This window comes from Thunnus albacares, chromosome 14, assembly GCF_914725855.1.
Source record: "Thunnus albacares chromosome 14, fThuAlb1.1, whole genome shotgun sequence".
Classification (NCBI taxonomy): domain Eukaryota; kingdom Metazoa; phylum Chordata; class Actinopteri; order Scombriformes; family Scombridae; genus Thunnus; species Thunnus albacares.
In genome coordinates this window covers 2,164,674-2,181,928 of record NC_058119.1, presented here as the reverse complement: position 1 = coordinate 2,181,928, position 17,255 = coordinate 2,164,674, and the positions used below count along the sequence as shown (strand labels likewise).

The following is a 17,255-nucleotide window of genomic DNA, read 5'->3' as shown; positions in this document are numbered from 1 at the left end:
CTTTGAACCATGCGCCTGGCGCATTGACCATTTTTCCACCGTTAAAATAGCAAAAGTGGATTTGGACACACCCTAAATGCACTTGCGCCATGCGCTTCAGACCGTGTGCTTTAGCTTGTTAAAATAGGGCCCTATATCTTGTTTGTTTAATCTGTACACAAACAGAAATGTAAAAGTGATGATTTCTAGTTTATGGGGGAGTTATAATAAGTGCTGGAACTACAGTATTTGTTGATGAACAATGGTCAGGTGCAGTGACTGTCTGCAGTTCCTTTAGTCTTGTTGCCAAAGTGAGGTTGCCAAGTCTGGATTCATCGTGCCTGTACCGAGACCTCAACCAAAACCTCACTGACCACATCTGGTAATCTGGAGACACTTGGACAGATAAACTCTTGTTTTTCTAGGAAAAAGTTCCAGCATGTAACACCCCCAAAACCACAAACTGCTGTTCTTTACATTTTTATTGGTGTATGGATTCAACAACATTTTAATTATTGAGCTTTAGAGGTGTTGGTGGGTGTATTTTTGAACTTTGGACATAGTTAGGCTAGCTGGTTCCCCCTGCAACCTGGAAGCAGCTAGTCCAAGTCTGTCCATAAATCACAGTATACTGTATGTACTCTTTCTTGTAAATGTTGTTTTTACAAGGTTGTTTTGTTCATTCAGATTCTGTTTTTCTCCTCTAGCTGAGCTCTTTGATAAGCCAGAGGTGAGCGACATTAAGTTCCTCTTCTTAGTGGGAGGTTTTGCTGAGTCACCTCTGCTACAGCAAGCTGTCCAGAACATGCTCCAGGGCCGCAGCCGCATCATCATCCCCCATGATGTAGGCCTCACCATCCTGAAAGGCGCCGTGCTGTTCGGCCTGGACCCCAGTATCATTAAAGTCCGCCGCTCACCCCTCACATACGGTGTAGGCGTCCTCAATCGCTTCGTGGAGGGCAAGCACCCGCCAGAGAAGCTGCTAGTGAAGGATGGCACACGCTGGTGCACTGACGTCTTTGACACCTTCATCTCTGCCGACCAGTCTGTAGCGTTGGGTGAGATGGTGAAGCGGAGCTACACGCCGGCCAAGCCCTCCCAGCAGGTTATTGTCATCCACGTCTACTGCTCTGAGAAGGAGAATGTGGGGTTCATCAGTGAGCATGGCGTCAAGAAGTGTGGGACACTTCGCTTGGATGTGAGTGGAACGGAAAGCACGGCACCGCGCCGCGAGATCCAGACACTCATGCAGTTTGGTGACACAGAGATTCGTGCCATGGCAGTGGATGTGTCTACTGGACGCACCGTCAAAGCTAGCATTGACTTCCTAAGCCATTAAGTAGAGAACAAGAGAGATAATGTTACAGAATTGTAGGAAGCAATGGAAATTGAAATATACAGCTTACACACATACACAAAGAAACACACACACACAACAAGCTGGGGATATTTACTGGAAGGCAGTTAAAGTTAATGAATCTCAAAACTCAGTCACTCACAGTTTAGCATGGATGTTAGACGGTTTGTGTGAAAGTGTTCAACTTCACCTTAATCAGGCTGACATTCAACTGTAGAATTCATGTTACAATATGGAAAAGGAAAAGACAGCCTGAGTGAGTGCGTTGTGTTTTAGGTCTGTCAGTCACTTCACTACATAGTGTCCACACACCACAAACCCATATACCCTATGCTGAGGCTATAGCTTTGTTGAGTTGGGTTTAAAAGCTCCTGACAGGAAAGATAAAGGCTCATTCACTGTTGATGCTTCATCACTTCTCAGCCATAATGTATTACAGCTTTTCAAATCTTAGCTCTGAGCATTCAGAGGAAAGCCAGGAAAAAACAGACATACAGTATCATATAACAACACAAACATGGTGGATAGACATTCAGAGTATGTCTTTACACTATTTAGCTTCTTTAATGCTTTCAACCAGATTACAGCAGATCATTAATGATGCTGATTTATGCAATGTCTAGTTGTTCCATACAGTATATGTGCACTACAAAACAGTTTTGTGTTATAAAAGCTCAGAAGGATAGAATTAAATGCCATATAGCTTTGTTGGCAAGTATTCACTAAGTTCATGTTCTCCAAAAACAACATACAGTTCCACTTCACTACAGTTATGAGGATTGTACTGGTGGATTTGCATCATTCAGACCTTTGATTATTAATTGTGTATACTTCACAGCTACCAACCATTTTTCAAAACAGCATATGATTTTAGATTGAGTTTCTATGTTCTAGACAGTCATTAGTAATGGTAATCCAATGAAGTTAGCATTTAATTGATTTAGTTTTTTGGTCTCAGTTTCAAAGTCTACAAGAACTAGGCTAAACAGTTACATACAGTTAGCTTATGCTTTTAGCTTGTTCATAATAATTGGCTATTAGCCTTACAAGCTGTGGATATCTGTGTGAAACATTCTGACTATGGGTAGACCAGCAGCTGGCTCTGGGTACAGTGAAACAAGCAACACAACACTAACATATTATCACTTATCAATTCAATCAATTATGAAGTTGATATAGCTAATATGTTAATGTTGTTAATGATTGTTATGCAACAATTGACTATTAGCATTCATTTGGAGCCGCATTTGTGTCAAACTATTGAATGTAAGACCAACATTCTCTTTCAGCTCTGATTTGGTCTCCACCAACTCCTGAAAAAAATATCTGGTTCTTTAGCTGCTAAATCCTCCACTGTGTTCACTAGCTAGCCACTAACGCTATCTGTCTGCTGTTTGGTGCTGGAAGGGTAGTGTACAGTGGGTTTTTAGAGTTTTTTTGTTTAAAAAAGCTGCCTGCTTGGTTGATGAGAGCAGTAAGACTGCACCAGACTGAACCAATCAGTAAAGTTGCGGGCTGTAAAACCAAAACAATGAGCTGAAAAAGGCTAAAACCCTCTGAGCTGAGAGGAACCGGAGAATCAAATGACAGTTCTCTGTGGGTTCATCTCTATGAACAACTCCTTTCACATTACACATATTTGATCCTTTGTTAATACAGAAATTTTGATTAGCGTTGCGTGAAGATATGTGGCTAATTAGGCTAAATAGTTGCATACAGTTAGCTTAGTTTTTAGCTTGTTCATAACAATTTGCTGTTAGCCTTACTAGCTCTGTGTGGTTCTGTAAATGTAACACATTTTGATTCAGAGCCTTAGCTTGGAAGATAGCAAATCAGTCTAAACACTGATGGCATGCTTTGAAGAATGGCTAGCAATAATGTCAAGTATATCAGATATTAATCAATGCGCCAAATCATGCAAAACCACCAGATTGTTCCTTAAAGATGATCCACAGTTAAATCTGAATCCAAGAATGTGAAACGATCTGAAAAGCAAGTACAGCCATCAAATGCGCTTAATTAATTGCTGCCTTTATTTGTTTATGCTTCAGATTATTACATGTGGACAAAATGCCACTTTCCCACTTGAATATTTTAAATCCAGGTGTGATTCTGCACAAAGGTGCAGGCCAGTTGAGACAAACAATGAAGTGTGTTTATTTCTGTAAATACAGTATTTAAATATTGTACAGATTTTTAGCATTGTTTCAGCAGCTTTAGAGCCAAGAGTATGTGTGTTTGTGTGCATGGGCGCGCGTGTGTGTGTGTGGTTGTGCGGTTGTGTGTGTACACATGCTTTCACATGGACATCTCTCAACATTTTTTCTCTCACCAGCCATAGCATGAGAGGCCGAGGCAGGTTTGATTGCTGTGTTCATTCAAAGTGAGAGATTGGATGTGTCGCCTGCCTGTTACTTTATTTTGCAATCACAAAAGAAACTTGAATACCTCCGTCCTTAAAAAACATTTCAATAAACAAGTCTGTCTACTGTCAGTTAGTTTTTAAAATGGTAGCAGTCTCTGAATGTGTCCTGTCCCCTTTTAAAATCATCCTTCTCACAGTACAAGTTCTGTAGTGATTCCATAATAATATGACATTACATATTCATTGGATAAACACTGATAAGAACTTATGGCATTGAATTCAGCAGAAAGTGTTATTTCTGTGTTAAAGACTGAAGCATAGTCAGCAATAACCATACAAGTGAAAGCCACATTCTCCAGATAATTAAGAAAAGTTTTCAAGTCTTAATTAAGAGTGCCTAGTATGTATAATGTGATGTCGAGATTCACTCACCCCATCAGAGCATACAGTGCATTCCTTCATTCTCCCCATGATGTATCTAGCCTTACATGTCAGTGTGTCTTCAGATGTAATCACTGAGCAGCACACTGATGGTAAATTCATAACATGTGAATGTTCTACAAGTTTGTCTAACATGCTCGTGAAAACTTCACAGGTTGAGTTAAAGGGACATTACTGTGAATTCTCTTAATCAACCACTACTGACAGCCAGGAGAAACTGCAACTTCTTCAGTCCCTGGTCACAGCAGGAAGTGGCACAGTGAAAATAATCGGTGCGTCCTTGCAAAATAGGTGCTGCTGGAATAGAGAGTGAATACTTAACATATCGTGCAACACAGTTAATATTATAGCTTCCTCCATTTAGGGGTCGGAAATTTGTACCTTTGAAGGTCAGCGCTGTCAGTACGGTTTGGTAAAGGCCACCAGCGCTTATTCAAGTGTCAAGACCTCACTATGCTTCAAACTAACTAGGCCACTGCCTCCTCAGTCTCGGGGGCAGACGTTCATCTAAGGCGTTGGTGTTGTGACTAAAATAATTGCTGCGTAATGTTAGTATGATTTTCGAATTGTCTGTTTCGGAAAGTTACACAAAATGCTGTTCGATGATCTAAAAAAAGCATTTTGTTTGAAACATACCGAGGCCTTCAGAGTTCACCAGAGTTGAACTAAACATGGAAGTACTGCACAAATGTACTTTGTCTCTTCAGGTGAATCCACCAATTCCATTCAAATTAACTAATTTTGGCTGAAATGTTGCTGTTATAAATGCTGGAGTTGTCTAGCCCTTACACCTGCTTCAGCACGTTAGCTTGTTCCAGTTATTTCATACAGAATGCTGTGCTTCCCGCCTGCTGTGGCAGTCACATTCCTGACCACAATGTCAGATCATCCTAATACAACTCAAGAAGGCGGATAGTGTTTACAAGACTTTCCACAAGTCCCTACGCTAAGCTGATTAGCGCAGGGTAGACATGAAAACATACCATAAAGAGGCAACATATCACTATGATAAAAACTGGAAGGACAATAAACCTTCTGACGTTCGTTTGCTCGTTTAGATCAAGAAAAAGGCCAAGTCATTGTTGAGTCGTCGGTATTGATCAACAACCCCCACAGATATATAAGTAAGTGTGTGCTATAGTGTTTCCAGGATCTTTATATCTTAATAATCAGAACTTATAGCCAGTTTTGAAAGCCATTTTCTTAGATTCTTTATTTGAACTGTGAATCAAGGCTTGTCTCGCTTTTCAGTGTCAATGTATAAAGTCGCACAAGCTTCAGTGCCCTCGGCTGTCCTTGGCACTCGCTCTGCAATGCACGTTTCGCATGTGTCACGTAGGAATGACCATCAACAAGTTGATTGCTATTACTAATACACAAAATCAAGGTTTACCACTGATGATGATGCTGATGATGACGATGATGATGATGATGATGATGATGATAGTTTTTTGGAAGAAGATGCGCCCTCCTCAGCCTTGTTAAAGTGTTGGAGAATGGCTGGGCTGTGTGTAGAGCCCTGCTTCTTTCTGAGCTAATGTAGCTGACGTTAATGCTCATAACTGACGGCAGCTCATAACTACTATTGCAGGGCAGCACTTCACATACTTAACTGATGACTAACCTAATAACCTTTTATTTCCTCTGCACATCTCTGTACTCACACAGGTTGAATATGGAGCAGAAGGATTTAATTACACCATGTTCCTATTGTTCCTATTGGGTAGATAATTACAATGTATTTTGTGCAACCTTCAGTATTATGTGACGCACAGGATACAGTTATGTAGCGGCTTTATACATAAAGCATTAATAAAAATGATATGAAGACATGTTTAGCCAACATTAGCTTTCTATTCTTGGTGTGTGAGGCAGCATTCGATGTTTCAGCTGAGGTGTCAAGCAAATTCTTGGTTGATCAGTCTGAAGTGGTTCAGTGGATGTGATTTGAGGTAGCAGTCTAACCAGCTTGCATCATGTAAAAAGTATCTGCTTAATACTATCTAGAATATACAGTAAAGACAGAAAATTTTACAGCTAAAATGATTGAGCTTGTAGTTATGATCATCTCAGCCACTCTGGAACGCAACACAGTGTACACATTGTTCTTTTAGTCCTTTATTGATGATGCTAAGGAGTTTTTTTTTTTTTTTTTTTTTTTTTTTTTTAGTTTGTTTTTATCTTGAGTTACTTAAATGTCTTGTTCTCTTGCAATTTTCACACAGTAATGGGTGTATTTTGATCAATGCCAGGTATTCACTGTCAGACTGTCACCAATAAAATGTATGTGTATTTCAAAGAACAGTCATTTGTGTGGTGTTTTTCTGCTAATTATCTTTCTAATTGATAATTGGTGTTTTACTTTTACTCTGCCACTATTTCAGAAATACTGAGGTCATGAGTCCATCTCCCCTCTCCCCCAGAAAATAAAAGACTAGACACCAAAAATAAAGTCTTGAAAAGTATAAAATGTATTTCACAACATGCAGACCTCTGTCCTCTGGAAACTGTGTATGTCGAAAATGTCAACTCTTCATAAGGAGTAGAATTGAGAATTGTTTCAATCATGAAGGAATACTTAATCCTTAAAGTCCCCCTCCAGTCACAAATGTGCTTTTCTTCTTGTTCCTTCAGTCTTGAGTTTGTGCAGTTAGTTTTCATATTCATCTGCTGAAGGAGGAAAGTTTCTCTGTGCTCACCTTAAATCTCAGTTTAACACAAGAATACAAGAATTATTTGTGACATCACAACTAGTTAAGAGCCAGTCGTGATCCAGTATGCAACCTATGCAACTGTGATTTGGAAACTTGAAGCCTCCAGTTCACACACACTAAGAATGGACTTTTCAGTGAATTAGAAGACAGACACAAAATTAATATTTGCATATTTATAGATTATTATTGTGTGTTTGAGTGTTTTAATTGTTGTAAAAAAAATAATTAAAAATCACTGGACAGTGACTTTGCAGACTGCCAGGAATACAATTCTGCTGGAGGAATAACTCTTTATTTATGTATTTGTGGGCCCAAAAGTAGTTAAAAGTAGTTTATAGTGAGTATGAAAGATAGTGAAACTAGCAAAATATCCAGCAATAACATCCCAAATTCTAAGGGAAAATATTGATAACCTCAATATCTTCAACAGCTACAACACTGCTTACATGAATGATTGCTAAATAAAAGTCTGGGGCAGATGGTCCAGAATTGAATGGATCAATTTCAGCTATCCAGTCTTTAGCTCTGAACCTCCCATACTGGATCCCAACGAGTCTACAGAAAGAGAGAAAAAGAGAAATCCATGTAGACATTATTAAACACTAGCTTCAATTTCAGTTCTTTCTCATGTGTCCTTTAAGTCTGGATTGTTCTAGAATCATTCAACTTAAACATCAGAACAGATCTTCCACTATCTGGACTGTGGACTGGACTTTGAACAGTCAGTGGAGTCTTTGTGAAGCAACACTGCCACCAAGTGGATACAATGAGCAGTTAGATTCAGATTTTTTTCTTCTACACTTGGAGTCCATCTTCAGTATTTTTATGTAAGAAGCCAAAATATAAAAAATTAGGTATATATAGTATAGGATTTACATTTGTTGTTTAAGTAGCTGGTGACAGAATAATAGAAGTAACATGTAAGATGGAAGTGTACAGGCCATGTAAGAGAGATGTAAATGTACTGCAAAACAGTTGAATATAAATTGATCATATTAGTTACTGGTGAAATGATTAAGTATCCAGCTCTAATGAATAGAGCACAGTGAATATGTGAATTTTTTTCCACTGAGCAGCTAAAGCCCAGTGCCTCACTCAAAGGCCAGTTAAGGATAGTTAGGAGGTGATAGCAATACTGACTGATTCCCCAAACTTGTTTTACTCATACGTCATCTGTGTGTGGTTGGCATCTACATCTATATTACTACTTTAGTCTCTACATGTACAGTGATGCACAGAGAGAGTGAGTGAGTGAGTGGGCCGTTTGAGGAATACACTCCTCCTTTGTGTTTCAGAAGCCCTCAGCATGTATCAGTGATATTTCACCACTTCTAATAGTTTTCCATAAAGAAAATAGGCAAACCAACATCTACCAATGTGTCATAATAGTTGATCCATAATTCATTTATTGATAAATTGCTGCAGTTTCATAAGAGAAAAGTAGATGTTGTAGCTTGCTAGCAAGACATCTTCAGATTTGATAGCTGCTGATATGCTAATTTTTGACATAACATTGTTCACAACACCAACTGTAATGAGTCTATTTTCATGTTGTTAAATGTTGAGAGATGCTGTTAAGTATACTTAGCAGAAATATATATAAATAAATTCTCACATTTTGGACATCAAGAGACGTGTAGAACAAGACTAAAAGTGACTGTGTTGCTAAAACACTTTGGACACTATCTCAACAGCAAACACATCATTTCAATTTGCTTCTTTGTTAGTTAGTTAATAAAGAACAATTTCTAAATAAATATCACCCGTTCAACTCTACAGCTAGCAGTTTTTTCTTTTAGTTCCCCCTCAAACACCCCCACCAGTGATTCACCCAGAGGAATATGAAACTAAACACAGCCACTTATTCAGTAACCAGAATACATTTACGCAATGAGTGTATTATTCTTACAGAAGTGGTGGTAGAGAGCCACTCAACCCTTCACAGGGCAAGGTTGTTTTTAGCTTGGATGTGGTGTGTGTGTGTGTGTGTGTGTGTGTGTGTGTGTGTGCGCGCGTGCGTGCGTGTGTGCGTGTGTGTGTGTGTGCGTGTGTGTGTGTGTGTGTGTGTGTGTATGTGTGTGTGTGTGTGTGTGTTAGGGTTGGGGTAAGGGGACTGTGGAGACAGGGTGAGAGGGTTGGATAGGTGTGGCCGATTTCCCTCAAATAGCTATGAAGTAGAGTAGTTGCTACGGCAATCTGGAGGGACCCAAACTCTCCAAGTGGCCCTTTAGTTGCCGGCTCAGCTGCCCTCCCACATACGCGCTCTCTTCCAGTTAATGGCAGGGTTCAGAGCTACATTGCTAACCAATGAAATCATGGGACGATAACAGGGAGCTTGACACACTCTGTGCTTGTTAAAGCTTCACTTGGTTGAAAACAGACAGAATGTAAGTTCAGTAGAATTTGTTTGTTTGAATTGAATATTTGTGTAACCTTCTCAAGTGTTCAGGTGTAAAGGTACGCCGGAACACTTAACATGCACACACACACACACACACACCCTCACCCACCCACCTACATACACACACACTCATGCTGATGCTGACTGAATGAGACAGACTGAGGGCAGCAGGATACTTCAAACAAAATCTGGCATGTTCTCAGACTGTTGAATACACTCACTACAACTCCAGTTCTGTGTAATGGCGTCCATGCTTGTCAGAGACAACGAGTAAACATAGAGCTGCACTAAAACTAGTGTAAAACATGCAGCCAGCAACCAGCCATATCTGTAAAATGTGAATGGTGCCGTGCATATATTTGCACGGCCATATTAAGAAATACAAGCCTCTAAGTGTAGGATTTTAAAAATTCTGACTTTGCTGACTCCTTGTGGTCGTGTCAGAAAAGAAACTGTGGCAGACAGCAATACAAACCACTACAAACCCCCTTCGTCCTGCACCTGTATACATTTCAATCAGGAGAGACTCAATTGAAGGAGAGGCTTAGAGGGTAATAATATTAAATGAATTTAACATAGTGTGCACAATACAGAAGGTTGAAGAATATGTGAGAAGTCTGGCGATTAGACCCTTTTGTGACATCATGATTTTCAGGGGGAGATCATGCCATGAGTGTACAGGAAAAGAGTGTACAGGAAAATCCCCCCGATGGAGTCTAGACACTGGTGGCGGTGGTGAAGAGGTGAGAGTAATAGTTAAACATCTGGATGGATGAGATGTGGAGCAGGAGTCTCATGATGACCCATAGATGCTGAATCTGTTGAGAACTGGAGGTGAATGGCGTGGAGGGGGGTTGCATCCATCTGACACTGAAATGACAGCTGACAGCAGCAGAGGAACAGTTTTAAAAGTTTGACAGCGACAAGGTGGTTGACTCACAGAGGATGTGGTAAAATCTGATTGGTTTAACTGAAAGCGTGAACGCCCTTAGTCAGCTGATTACGCTGAGGCAGGAACAGAGAGAGAGAGAGAATAAATAAATGGAGTAGCATGAAGATAGTCTTCCTGGTTGAACTTTTGCTAAGCTTCATTCACATGTATCTTCACTGAAGCATGTTTAAGCCCTGGACAGTCTGAAGAGTCTATCCCAGTACCCTCTCTCAGTCTTGAGCACTTCAGCGCATGTCCACGCACCACCTCTGAAAAATGCCAACATCACTTCACCCACACTTACTGTAATGCCTAATATCACTGCAGTTGTTAGGTAATGCGTCTTAAAGTTTGCTGCCTGAAAATACGATCATGAATGCAATGAAATACTCTGACACTGGAGTCACACAATGTCACAACCACTACCTGTCTTGAAGAGGTCAAAATGTTTGTGGTGCATGTTCCTATTGGATTTAGATACAGAACTTGATGCCATCTATTAAATGAAATATAGCGGGTAAAGCACCAGCCGCCACATGACCACTCCCCTGCTAGACGGTGTTGGGGTAATAGTGAAACATGAACAGTTTGTGTTGGCCAGGCTCCAACTGCCATGTGGTCAGTTCATGCTTTTATTTCATCTCGGTTAGATTACTGTAATTCGCTGTATTCAGGGTTAAGCCAAAAAACAATTTCACACCTTCAGCTGGTACAAAACACACCTTCTTGGCTTTTAACAAATACTAGAAGACAAGATCACATCAGCCCTGTTTTAGCCTCTCTTAACTGGTTACCAGCAAGTTTTAACATTGATTTTAAGATTTTACTGATCACATTTAAGTTCTTCATGGTTCATGGTGGCCTCAGATCCTCAGACAGGGCTCTGCTGGCTGTTCCTAAGTCCTGACTCAAGACTAAGGTGATGTGTTTTTGCAGTCATGGCCCTTCAGCTCTGGAACTCCCTGCCCGAGAATCTGAGGCTTGCAGGATCAGTGACGTCTTTTAAATCACTTCTCAAAATGTATCTAAAAAGCCTTTGATTAATTCTAGCACACTGTTTTATTTCGAACATATCTTACCTGTTTTATTATTACTGTTTTTTTTTTTCTTTTTTATCTTTATTGTGGGGGATTTTATTCCATTTTAATTTTGTATTATTTTAATGGCCTGATTTTACTTGCTTCAGTCCTGATTTTTTAAAATCCTGGTTCAACCATGTGAAGTACTTTGTTGCTTTGTTTTGAAATGTTCTATATAAATAAAATTTATTGTTATTATTCATGAGAAATCACCAACCAACCACTGACGGCAACACACAGCTGATGTGAGGAACAATTGATGAGTGAGTAGCTACAGCAGCAGCAGCAGCAGCAGGGAGCACAGCTCAAACACAAGCACTCCTCCATAGAGACTCAATGGCACATGAGCATGCTTATTACATCATCTACACTGGATGTGTTTCATCTGTGGTTGACTGTCTCATTTTTTTCTGACAGAGCAGATATACTCCTCCCAAATGAGCCTGTCAACAGAGGACTGATTGTAATATCAATGCAGGTTCCAGCCTTCTTTAGAGCTAAAGTGTCCAGCATGCAATAGATTCTGACATACTGGATTGACATGGTTCTCGTCCCGTTTGGCACTGTCTCACCCATAAGTCACTTCCAAAACAGTGTGTGACGGGCCTTCTTACTCTGCCTGGTTGTTTGCCTTACTCTACTCCCTTTTTGCAGATACTGGGAGTCAGCTAGCAGGTGGAGCTGTGAGGTTTTCCCTCTTGTACTTGCTCATCTGGGTTGGGCTTCCCAGAAGGCATAAAAGGACTGCCCTTCTGGGAGTCTCTCTCTCTCAGCCGGGCCTACTGCAGGGGCCTCAGCATTCTTCCTTTGTTTGGTTTGTTGCACCATCCAGCACTCTTTACACCACATTTTCACTCATCCAGACATTACTAACGGAACTGATGCCACTCCTTCTTACACACCCCGCTGGTTAGTTGATATAGTATTTCTTTGAGTTAAATAAATTACTTTTTGACTGATATGCCTGTGTGTGGCCTCCCTTCTTGTTGCCAGCCTTGAGCCAGGTGGTAACAAATGGGGGCTTGGCTGGGATTGAGGAGAGGTTACTGCTAGGAGACTGGTAAAGCTAACTTTTTGTTTAAGGGAATGCTGCACACAGATTTTGGCTTGCTTTGGTATTCTTAGGGGTTGATTGGTTGGCCTAGTGTGGTTGTGATTTTGGCCTTGAAATGCAAATTGTGTTTTCCTGAGCTGCCAGTAAGTGGTAAGGGCTGATTAGTCATTTGGAACCCTCATTCTTGATAGGCATAAGCAATGAGGGGCACCAGTTGTCCCCATTGATCCTTTTTTTATTTTATTTTGTTTTTTTTGTGCAGTTAATGGTTAGAGCAGTTGCTCGGGTGCACTTCCATGACTGTCGAGGTGATTTCCAGCATGCTGAAGATTAACCGTGTTACTGGGCTCTGTGCTTAATTCATCCTGCCACTAACCTGCATGAAGTCTAGGGTTGAGTGAGTCAGCTAGTATTGTGTAGGCAGTTAGCCAGAGGAATGGGGATCCATGTTTAAAGCAGCCTGTTACCATGTCTGGTAGGGATGGGATCTTTGTTCCAGGTTGTAGTTCTGGCCGATCTGTGGTGTGGTACAACATGGTATTTCATGAAAGTGTCCATAGGTGGTGAGTTGGTAAGATGGCTTCCATTGAAGACTTTGTTCAGTGTCCAAGTGAGGATTTGCTGAATTCTTACAAAAAAGATCAGCTTTTGAAGGTGGCTGACTATTTCAGTGTTGAACTTCCTAAAAAGTTAAACAAAAATGAATTGTTAGACACATTAAAGGCCCAGTTGGTGGAAAGAGGTTTTGTCTGTCGCAGTGGAGGGTGCAAGTGCACCTGTAGAAATGACTGGTTTTTCAAACCTGCTCACACCACCCACCCTAATCAATGACTCACTGAAGTCATCAAAGAGCAAAGAGCAGAACTCAGAGCAGCGGAGAGAAAATGGTGCAAATCCAGAGAGTGCACTGACCTCAGTGACTATCAGGGTCTCCTTGCATCATTCTCCTCCAGTCTAAAAACTGTTAGGACCTCTTACTATCAGAACAAGATCTGCGGTGCCACAGATGCATGGAAAATGTTCTGTTTTTAATTCACTCCTCAATCCGTCTCCTCCTCCGCCCTCCACTCTGCTCACTGCAGACATGTTTGCCTCATTTTTTACTTACAAGGTCTCTGCCATCAGTAACCAGTTCACTGAGCCTGACCAACCCAGTCTACAGCTGCCCACTAACAGGGCCACACTGTCCTCATTCTCCCCTATGACCAAGGAGGAAGTCTCCAAACTTCTTCTAAACTCTCGTCCCATTACCTGTCCACTGGACCCAATACCATCCAACCTGCTGCAGAATATTTCCCCCACACTTAACTCCGCGGTCACACACATCATCGACTCCTCACTTACAACTGGTGTTTTCCCCACCGCCTTTAAGCAAGCTCGAGTCACCCCTCTGCTCAAAAAACCTACACTCAACCCAACTCAGGTGGAAAACTACAGACCGGTTTCACTCCTGCCCTTCCTGTCAAAAGTACTTGAGCGCACAGTCTTTAATCAAGTCTCTGAATTCCTCTCTGCCAACAACATGTAAGACCCAAATCAGTCCGGCTTTAAACAGGGTCACTCTACCGAGACTGCACTGCTGTCGGTTATGGAATCACTGCGCTCAGCTAGAGCTGCTGGTCAGTCCTCAGCCCTTTTGCTACTGGACCTGTCAGCTGCCTTTGATACAGTTAACCACCAACTCCTCCTCTCCACACTCACTGAGCTTGGTATCTCAGGATCCGCCCTCCGCTGGTTCATGTCCTACCTGTCAGGGAGATATTATAGAGTATCTTGGAATGGAGAAATGTCCAAACTGCACAGCTTATCCACAGGGGTTCCTCAAGGGTCAGTGCTTGGTCCCCTGCTTTTCTCATTATACACCACCTCACTTGGCACAATCATCCACTCCCATGGTTTCTCATACCACTGCTATGCTGACGACACCCAGCTCTTCCTGTCATTCCCAAAGGAAGACCACTCAGTCTCCGCTAGGATCTCTTCATGCCTTGCAGATATATCAGCATGGATGAAAGAACGCCACCTTCAGCTTAACCTCTCTAAGACTTAGCCCCTTGTCATACCAGCCAGTCCTTCCATACAACAAAACATCAGCATCCAGCTCGAATCAACCCAACTCATGCCCACAAAGTCTGCCCGAACCTTTAAGGTTCACGTGGCCTCAGTTGCTCGATCATGTCGATTTGCCCTGTACAACATCAGGAAGATAAGACCCTACCTGTCTGAGCATGCAGCACAACTCCTGGTACAGGCTCTCGTTATATCACGCATCGACTACTGCAACTCCTTACTGGCAGGCCTCCCTGCATGTACACTTAAACCTCTGCAGATGATCCAGAACACGGCAGTGCGTCTGGTCTTCAATCAGCCCAAAACAGCACGTCACCCCACTGTTGATATCCCTCCACTGGCTCCCAGTTGCTGCCCGCACCAAATTCAAAACCCTGACACTTGCTTTCAAAATAGCAACTAAAGCGGCTCCTGCCTACCTGAACTCCCTCATTCCCTCCCTCCCCCCCCCCCCAAAAAAAGACATACTTCTATGCACTCTATGCACGCTAATCATCGCCTTGTTGCACTGCCTGTTGGCATCTACGTCCTATCAGGCCCAAACTTAAGCTTTATGGCACTTACTTGTGTTGTTGTCTCCTGACTAGATCCCTGCTTGTGTTGTATCTGTCTCATATGTACGTCGCTTTGGATAAAAGCATCTGCTAAATGAAAAATGTAAATGTAAATTTACGGGAAGCTGAACTAGCTCATGTTCAGGCAAAACAACGGTTAGATTTGGAGCGCTACAAGTTGGCACTTATAAGTGAAGGTAAGCTTCAAGCTGAGCCACCAAGGGCTGAAGGGTCAGGATTTCTTGGTGCTCCTACACACAGATCATAACCCTCTAACCTTTCTCCACTCACTCCAAAACCAAAATCAACAGCTTATGCGTTGGTGTCTTTTTCTCTAGCCCTTTCATTTAGACATACGACATGTAAAGGGAGCTGAAAATACAATGGTCAATGCCATGTCCTGAGCTATGACTGTTTAAGTTAATTGTGTTTTTCTCCCTACAGTGTCTCTTTTGGTTCGTTCTGGTTTTCCTCTCTTAAATTGCTTCCTAGGTACTAAGGTTGCTGAGAGGGTGGTCTCTAGGCTCAAGATTGGAGATTATCTGCAGGTTCTATAGTAATTCACAGGTTAACATGATTATACCAACTTGTATTTGATTGAGATCCTTTAGTTTTAATTATTATTTTAGGCTTTTGGGAGAATATTTGAGGGTTGTACTTGAATTTTAAGGGAGGGGGTGTGACGGGCCTTCTTATTCTGCCTGATTGTGTACCTTACTCTATTCCCTTTTTGCAGACACTGGGAGTCAGCTAGCAGGTGGAGCTTGGAGGTTTGCCTTCTTCTACTCGCTCATCTGGGTTGGGCTTCCCAGAAGGAATAAAAGGACTGTCTCTCTCTCTCAGCCGGGCCTACTGCAGGGGCCTCAGCCTTCTTCCTTTGTTTGGTTTGTTGCACCATCCAACACTCTTTACACCACATTTTCACTCATCCATACATTACTAACACAACTGATGTTTCTCCTTCTTACACACCCCACCGGTTAGTTGATATAGTATTTCTTTGAGTTCAATGAATTACTTTTTGACTGATATGTCTGTGTGTGGCCTCCCTTCTTGTTGCCAGCCTTGAGCCAGGTGGTAACAAATGTAAATCTTACCTTTTTATGGCTTGTCTAAGTGAGTTCCCAAGTGTTGCACCTCACTCTAGTGCACCGCACTCGAAAACAAACTTGGACAAAGAAGACTTCAAGGATAAGGCCTAACTTGTTGGTTTGGTCTGTTTAACTTCCAACCTCTGATAAAGGACAGTCCCAAACAGAGGTTATCTGTTTCTGTTGTCAGAGTACAACAGTTCCCTGTGCTACTGAGTTTTAGAGGAACTTTCTGGGACAGACCAAACAAATAACAAATGGCAATAATTTACTTAATTTACTTTACTCAAACTCAGAAAAATAAAGCTCAAACCTACGGGACTTTATGGAATCACACACTGAGTATCATCTGGGAGTGGACTGCGAGGACACTGTAGCAGTTGTCTCCTGAAAACATTGAATATCAGCAGAAAACAGCTTTAGCACAAAAAGTCAGTATCTGCTCTAAAAAGACTCTCCTGACCCCTCCTCTGAACCATCTGCCTCTATTCAACCTCCCTCCTGCTCACTATAATAGATTCCTTTGTGTACTCTCATATTACTGCTGAATCAATTTATTATGAAGGTCATAAAATATTGTGGTATTCAAAATATTTTTATTATGGAGGTCAAATAGACTTACCCTTTCTTCATGTGACGGCTTCAGGAAGGCGCTGAACAATTGAAATCCTTAAAACCCTTTGGCAGTTCAGCCTAATGTTTCTCTCTGCTCCCTTCAACATTGTCTTCTATATGAAAATATAATGTAACATGTTGTGTTCTGGCCTTGTTTCTGGACTTTCATTTCTTGCTTTTCCCCCAACTTTGCAACAACACACATCTGCATTCTTTACCTCTCTGTTCAAGCTCAATTGTTCTTGACGGCAATACAATGTAGCTAATGGCCAGGGGTTAAGTTTGTTGTGCAAGCATTCCCCAGGGGAGCTATTTTTCTCTCGCCACCTACATCTATACCTCACTAATTCATGACCTGTCTATAAATGCTTTGTTAGTAACAATGCCACCCCCGAAGCTACTGGCTTAAGGATCAGAAAAAAGAAGCGCTGTCATTTGCAAATTTCCTCTGACAAACACACATAATTACAGGAATTAGCACGCTATTTTGTCATTAGCCTTCACTTTCAATGAGCCAATAATGAAAAGAGAAACAAGAGTCGGAGACAAAGACGGATGTCTTTAGAGGATTTCAAGACACTTTCCCCCCACCTCTTAGCCCACA

At 41.6% G+C, this 17,255-nt stretch overlaps 1 protein-coding gene and 1 long non-coding RNA gene across 4 annotated transcripts in view; both read left to right on the top strand.

The window, feature by feature from the left end:
• The window catches only part of hspa12a (heat shock protein 12A), a 58,491-nt gene extending 52,045 nt beyond the window's left edge, over positions 1 to 6,446 (top strand). For all 3 annotated transcript variants that reach the window (XM_044372770.1, XM_044372771.1, XM_044372769.1), the window contains one exon: positions 687 to 6,446. In XM_044372770.1, coding sequence (XP_044228705.1) covers positions 687 to 1,318 — 632 coding nt within the window. In that variant the 3' untranslated portion in view covers positions 1,319 to 6,446. The remainder of the gene's footprint in view (positions 1 to 686) is intronic.
• A 503-nt stretch (positions 6,447 to 6,949) lies between these two features.
• On the top strand, positions 6,950 to 14,573 carry LOC122997296. The gene is made up of 3 exons (XR_006407199.1): positions 6,950 to 6,961; positions 12,728 to 12,735; positions 14,125 to 14,573. It is a non-coding gene; the product is annotated as an uncharacterized LOC122997296 (long non-coding RNA).
• The last annotated feature ends 2,682 nt before the right edge of the window (positions 14,574 to 17,255 follow it).